At 42.3% G+C, this 7,636-nt stretch overlaps 1 protein-coding gene across 1 annotated transcript in view; it reads left to right on the top strand.

Moving 5' to 3' along the window:
* The first annotated feature begins 93 nt into the window (after window positions 1-93).
* Window positions 94-7,636, top strand: part of IL2RA (interleukin 2 receptor subunit alpha) — a 104,376-nt gene continuing 96,833 nt past the window's right edge. Inside the window, exon 1 of the mRNA XM_042944793.1 lies at window positions 94-392. Within this exon, the coding sequence (XP_042800727.1) occupies window positions 245-392 (148 nt within the window). The 5' untranslated portion in view covers window positions 94-244. The remainder of the gene's footprint in view (window positions 393-7,636) is intronic.

The raw sequence follows: 7,636 nt of genomic DNA, 5'->3' as shown, positions 1-7,636 counted from the left end.
CCGAGTCCGCAGGGCGCGCGGCGGCGCGGGGTCAAGGAGCGCGTGCGGCCGGGAGAGGGGCGCGCCGGCGCCTGCGCCTAGGGTCGCCTCGCCGCGGCGCCCTCTTCCGGCGGGAGGACCGCACTGCACCTCCCCTCCGCCGGCGTCCTTCTCCAGCGCCGAGAGGAGTCGCAGGAGCCCGACTTTGAGACGTTTCAGACTCTCGGGAGAGCCTGGCAGTGCCCCCAGATGGTGAGGAGCAGAAATGGTCCGAGGCTGCAAAGATCTGTTCTTGGGAGTCAACTGCGTTCCAGTAGGACAGAGGAGCAGAATTCCTCCAAGCCCTTCGTTGTCATTCATTCAAAACCATCCATGTCCAAGCACAAAGCTGAAAATAGGTCACCACAGGCGAGGTGAGTGGGAAGGCTGTTCCAAAACGAATGCATTGAATTAAGTGTCCGACTAAGGAGACAATAAATAAAGGAGTTTAGGGTTACGCAAGAGAACGTAAATGCTGCAAAGCCTCACATTTTTATTTTATTTTATTTTATTTTATTTTATTTTATTATTTTTTTTCATATAATGCTTATTTATTTATTTATTTATTTATTCATTTTTTTAAAATATGAAATTTATTGTCAAATTGGTTTCCATACAACACCCAGTGCTCATCCCAAAAGGTGCCCTCCTCAATACCCATCACCCACCCTCCCCTCCCTCCCACCCCCCATCAACCCTCAGTTTGTTCTCAGTTTTTAACAGTCTCTTATGCTTTGGCTCTCTCCCACTCTAACCTCTTTTTTTTTTTTTTTTCCTTCCCCTCCCCAATGGTCTTCTGTTAAGTTTCTCAGGATCCACATAACAGTGAAACCATATGGTATCTGTCTTTCTCTGTATGGCTTATTTCACTTAGCATCACACTCTCCAGTTCCATCCACGTTGCTACAAAAGGCCATATTTCATTCTTTCTCATTGCCACGTAGTATTCCATTGTGTATATAAACCACAATTTCTTTATCCATTCATCAGTTGATGGACATTTCGGCTCTTTCCATAATTTGGCTATTGTTGAGAGTGCTGCTATAAACATTGGGGTACAAGTGCCCCTATGCATCAGTACTCCTGTATCCCTTGGATGAATTCCTAGCAGTGCTATTGCTGGGTCATAGGGTAGGTCTATTTTTAATTTTCTGAGGAACCTCCGCACTGCTTTCCAGAGCGGCTGCACCAATTTGCATTCCCACCAACAGTGCGAGAGGGTTCTCGTTTCTCCACATCCTCTCCAGCATCTATAGTCTCCTGATTTGTTCATTTTGGCCACTCTGACTAGCATGAGGTGATATCTGAGTGTGGTTTTGATTTGTATTTCCCTGATAAGGAGCGACGTTGAACATCTTTTCATGTGCCTGTTGGCCATCCGGATGTCTTCTTTAGAGAAGTGTCTATTCATGTTTTCTGCCCATTTCTTCACTGGGTTATTTGTTTTTTGGAAGCCTCACAATTTTAAAAGGATATAACAAAAGGTGGGAGGAAAGGGAAAGTGGGATTTGGTGTAAAAATGATTTCCACCTCCATAATGATGGGGAAAAATATTTCGAGCTGATAAATTATAGAGATTGAAAATATGCATCTTCGTACAAAGGAACATAGTGACAAAAAAATATAATCAACTAAAATCTGGTGATTAAGAAAAGGGAGAAAAGAAAGAAATACCGTAGGGAGTCAACAGACAATCTAAAGAGATAGATGATTAAAGACATCAAGTAACATTATAATTACAATCACAGTAACAAACATGCAAACCTTTCAACTGATTAAAACATATGCACACAACTAGAAACAAAATCACAGAGTGAATTGTCTGGAAAGTTAATAAACAGAAAGCACAACAAAATAATATACTAGAACTGAGACGGAACATCTTATGTGAATAAAAGTTAAATGTACTCAACGTGCTTATCTAAGAAACACAACTTCATATTCAAGCCCTAACCGTAACACAGCTTTATGTTACATATAAGAAAATGCATAAAATAGTCATTCAGAAAGCTTGAAAACACAAGAATGGAAGAGATATAACAGGAATACGCGAACAGAAAGATATTGGGGATCACAAACTTACTGATTTCAGGGCAAAAAGCATTAAATGAGATTAAGAAGAACATTCTAAAATGATAAGAGTTACAAGTCACAATGAAGAAAAAATAGGAGTATCTGCACGCTGAATAACATAATCTCATTGTGAATAGCAAACACTATAGGAGATATAAAAAGAATGAATAGTTAGAAATAATTGATGCAGTTCTTGCCAGACTCAGGGCACAAGAGGTAAGAGAGGACAGAGAAGATCTAAAAATAGAAATGATATGGTAGATCTAATATATCAAAGTCTGTGTCCTGATCCTGAAACAGAGATTACATCTTTTCAAGTGTCCTTAGAACACTCGCAATTGGCCATATGTCAGGCCACAGGCAAAATCTTAAAATACCCCAGTAAGTAGAACCACATGGATGACATTATATGATCATAATTCTGTAAAACCAGAAATTAATGACAAAACAGAAAATAAAAGATTCCTATTACTTGAAAATGTAAATGCTTAGATAACATTCGGCTCAAAAAGGAAAACAAAAATGAAATAGAAAATGCCTGAAAAAAGTATGAAAGTGAAAATGACATATCAGAACCATGGGATTTAGCTAAATATTACACAGAGGAACACTCATGATTTTAAATGATCATATTAACTAAAGAGTTAGGATACACTAAATGAATTAAGCACCCATGGAAAGAAATTAGATCTAGAACAAAATATACCTTTGAGAAGAAGGATGTAATGGATAAAGATAAGAGCCTAAAATCACGGGATATAAAACAGAAAAATATAGAATTAAAAACTAAATCCAGGAGCTGATTGTTTGAAAGTAAATAGGTAAGCCATTAGCTAAACAAGAAAAAAAGAAGAAAGTACAAATGTACAAAATATAGAATAAAAGCAATTAGCTCCAGACACAGGAAAGTAAAGTTATATTAAGAGAAGACTTTGTTTGGCTTTATCAAATAAGTCAGAAAATCTGGATCAAGGAGTTAATTTGTAGGACAATATGGTTTCTTAAAATGGGCCTTAGACAAGTTATAAAATTTAAATAGACCAGGATGAGCCAGCACAGTAGCAATACCTAACAAACACACCCCAAAGAAAGCTATGGCCATTTTTGCTTAGGACTGTTAAAAATCCTAAATAAAATATGGTATGGCATTAGGACAGAAATCCTCAGTCCTAGGGCGAGGCCCTGCCCAGTGCTGTGGGATCAGCCCTTGGCGAGAAAAGGAACATTCTGGCGGGAAGATAAACACGCTCAGGGCTGGAGTGCTCACTGAATTAGAATCCAAGCTTTGGAGGGTTTGTTTCCAGGGTTGGCTTGGGCACCTAGGTCTGTGGGGGTCAGCTCCATTTCAGAGGTGAGGATTTCCAAAGCTAGAGAGTCATTCCTACTCCAGATCGCTGGCTCAAATGGAATCAGGCTTGGATTCAAGGTCATACGTATGCACACAGCTGTGGAATCCCAAGGCTTCTCAAAGGGCCCTGTCGCTTCTAGGAGCCTGTGGCCAACCAGGTAGTATTTCAGCCTAGCAGAAGGAAAAGGGGCAGGAAAAAAGGACTAGACATATTGAAGAATTTGCTACAGGCAGGTAACATAACTAGGAAGAGGCAATGGTCATGGCATGAACCAAGGATGCGCACAACTCTAAGGAACATGCCCTTCACACGGGCAGGAGGGTGTGCAGTGATTGGGAAGTGGCGAGACGGAATTCTCAGTGGAAGGAACTTTGTTCCAGACATGCAGGCAATGGCTCAACCCAGCAGGAGATTAAGATCTCATTGGAGAGAGACAAGGTGGACCCGGGGCTTTCTCTCCATCCAGTCTGTGGCAGGAAGTGAGTAGACCAGACCGCAGGAGATAGCACTCATCCCTGAGGTTCACAGACATGGTGCACAGACGAAATAGACGTGAACAAATGTATTGATCCAGGGCCTGGGTGAATTTTTGAGAAGAAACCCCAAGAAGGGCCCATGATGGTCTGTGCACCTATTAATGCAGCCCACCAGCCAGCTAGCCATTCTCCCTGCATTTCTTTTCTTCTTCTTCTTTTCTTACTTGCCAGTCTGTTATTTACTTGAATGCAACTACAGGACCATGCAGGTTCCAGCTGACTGCACTGCCTCACGTATTAATCTTTCACCATGTCGGAAGAGGCAAGAACGTTCTCCGGGGTCTCTTGTAAGACCACCAATCCCATTCATGGGGGCTCCAACTTTCAAGGCCTAGCCACATCCCAAAGGCTCCACCTCCTAATACCATCACTGGGGATTAGGATTCAATGTATGAACTTGGGGAGGACACAAACATGCGGTCTGTAGCACCTGGTATTTTGCAGACTATGTTAGAAGCAACAAGGCCTGTAGAAATCATTTGGTATCATTGAAATAACTTTGAGGGCTCAAAGTGAAAACCAAGCCAGACCATTAGCAGAGAATGGGAGTGACCAGCAGCTCAGAGCCTGGAAATAAGAAGGCAAATCTTCCCATTCTGCATCTTACAAAACTGGCACCAAGCAAGGATCCACATAACCCAAGAGAGGTCCCAAGAGAGGTAGATTTCTACAAGGAAACAGATCGTTCTCTTGGCTGCTATGGTTAGCCAACTCTTTCGATTTTTTGGCAAGTACTAAATATGTGCGTGATCCAGAATCTTCCTTGTGTAGGACTTATTATTTACTTAAACAACTGGCATTCTACTTACATTACTGCACCTTGATCCTCAGGTGACATGGTGCAGAATTACATTCATCAGATATTCCCCATAAAGGTTGTTTGAGAAAAAAGCAATGAGAGTGTCTTAGCTCAGGCTGCTATCACAAAATATCACAGACGTGGTGGCTTAAACAACAGACATTGATTTTTTTGGTCATGATTCTGGAGGCTGGAAGTCTAAAATCAAAATGCTGGCAGATTCGGTTCTTGGTGAGAAGGCCCACTTCCTGGCTTGTAGGTGGCCGCCATCTTGCTGTATGATGGAGAGAGCGAGCCTTGGTTTCTTTCTCTTCATATAAGGATAATAATTCCTAAAACCAAAGCAAGAGATGTCACAATTCTGGATGTTAAGCTGCATTACAAACCTGTAATCATCAAGACAGTATGGTCCTGGCACAAAAACAGACACATAGATCAATGGAACAGAAGAGAGAACCCAGAAATGGATGCATAAATGTATGGCCAACTAATCTTTGACAAAGCAGGAAAGACAATCCAATATAAAAAAGACAGTCCCTTCAGCAAATGGTATTGGGACAACTAGGCAACGACATGCAGAAGAATGAACCTGGACCACTTTCTTACACCATACACAAAAATAAATTCAAAATGGATGAAAGACCTAAATGTAAGACAGGAAACTATAAAAATCCTAGAGGAGAAAACAGGCAGCAACCTCTTTGACCTCGGCCACAGCAATGTCTTACTAGACATATCTCTGGAGGCAAGGAAAACAAAAGCAAATATAAACTACTGGGACTTCATCAGGATAAAAAACTTCTGCACAGCAAAGGAAACAATCAACAAAAATGAAAGGCAACCAGCAGAATGGGAGAAGATATTTGCAAATAACATATCAGATAAAAGGTTAGTATCCGAAATCTATAAAGAACTTACCAAACTCAACACCCAAAAAACAAATAATCCAGTGAAGACATGGGCAGAAGACACGAATAGACACTTTTCCAAAGAATACATTCAGATGGCTAACAGACACAAAAAATGCTCAACATCACTCATCATCAGGGAAATACAAATCAAAACCACAATGAGATACCACCTTATTCCAGTCAGAATGGCTAAGATTAACAACTCATGTTGGCGAGGATGCAGAAAAAGGGGAACGCTTTGGCACTGTTGGTGGGAATGCAAACTGGTGTAGCCGCTCTGGAAAACAGTATGGAGGTTCCTCAAAAAGTTAAAAATAGAGGGGCGCCTGGGTGGCTTGATCGGTTAAGCGTCCGACTTCGGCTCAGGTCATGATCTCATGGTCCGTGAGCTCGAGCCCCGTGTCAGGCTTTGTGCTGACAGCTCAGAGCCTGGAGCCTGTTTCAGATTCTGTGTCTCCCTCTCTCTCTGCCCTCCCTGTTCATGCTCTGTCTCTCTCTGTCTCAAAAATAAATAAACGTTAAAAAAAATTTTTTAAAAAGTTAAAAATAGAACTACCCTAAGACCCAGAAATTGCACTACTAAGTATTTATGCAAAGGATACAAAAATGCTGATTCGAAGGGGTACATTGACCCCAATGTTTATAGCAGTGCCATCAACAATAGCCAAATTATGGAAAGAGTCCAAATGTCCATCGACTGATGAATGGATTAAGAAGATGTGGTATGTAGGGGCGCCTCAGTGGCTCAGTAGGTTGAGCATCTGACTTCAGCTCAGGTCGTGATCTCATGGCTCATGAGTTTGAGCCCCACGTCAGGCTCTGTGCTGACAGTTCAGAGCCTGGCACCTACTTCAGAATCTGTGTCCCCATCTCTCTTTGCCCCTCCCCTGCTCATGCTCTGTTTCTCTCTCTCAAAAATAAGTAGACATTAAAAAATTTTTAAAGAAGGTGATATATATATATATATATATATATATATATATATGCATATATATGTATATATCTCAAACCTAATTGCCTCCCAAAGACCCCACCTCCTGATACCATCCCATTGGGGGTTCGGGCTTCAACATGTGACTTTGGAGACACACACACATGTAGTCATTAACAGAGCGTACAAGAAGAACCACACTTCTCGGGGGCTCTGAAAACTTCTGGATGCTGCCTTGTGAGGGGGTGAGGGAGAAGTAGGAAGCATGGGCTAGCTGGGCTGCTGTCTCCGTCCTGGAGTCTAGCGTGGGCCGGGTGTGGGGGTTGAGGTCCCATGGAGTTTTCCTGTAGGGAACAGGGCCACGAGCGGCATGATATTGAGAGAAGATCGGAGCCCGTTGTCTCTCGGGAAACACTGAGTGGGAGGGAGTGACATCCATAATGGAGCATGAGGAACTTTCCACCTGTAAAATGCTGTCTTATGCCCTTAAAAGGAAGATGTGCTGGTGATCTACTTTTTGTTGTTGTTGTTCAAAGTGTCTAGAATAGGGTCCACTGGCTTTTCGTTACCTCACGCATACACTGGGTGGGGGAGAAGAAGGACTGGCTTTTTTGGGGGTGACACTTTTGACAATTCTGTGTGTTTGTAGTGCAGTGGACCCTGAACAATTTGAGGGGTAGGCGAGCCAACCGCACCCCCGCACACTTGGGAATCTGCATACAACTTTGGACTCCCAGAAAACCTAACTACCAAGAGCCTCCAGTTGACTGGAAGCCTGACTGGTAACATAAACAATCGAGGAACACATACTTTGTGCGTTCTGTGTATTATATACTGTATTCTTACAGTAAAGTAAACTAGAGAAAGCAAAATGTTATGCAGAAAATCATAAAGGGGGTGCCTGACTGGCTCAGTCGGTAGAGGACGCGGCTCTTGGTCTCGGGGTCGTGAGTTCGAGCCCCACGCAGGGCATAGAGATTACTTTTTAAAAAATTAAAGAAATAAACGAGGAAGAGAAA

Source organism: Panthera leo, chromosome B4 (assembly GCF_018350215.1).
Source record: "Panthera leo isolate Ple1 chromosome B4, P.leo_Ple1_pat1.1, whole genome shotgun sequence".
Classification (NCBI taxonomy): domain Eukaryota; kingdom Metazoa; phylum Chordata; class Mammalia; order Carnivora; family Felidae; genus Panthera; species Panthera leo.
This window is presented reverse-complemented; position numbering and strand designations above follow the sequence as displayed.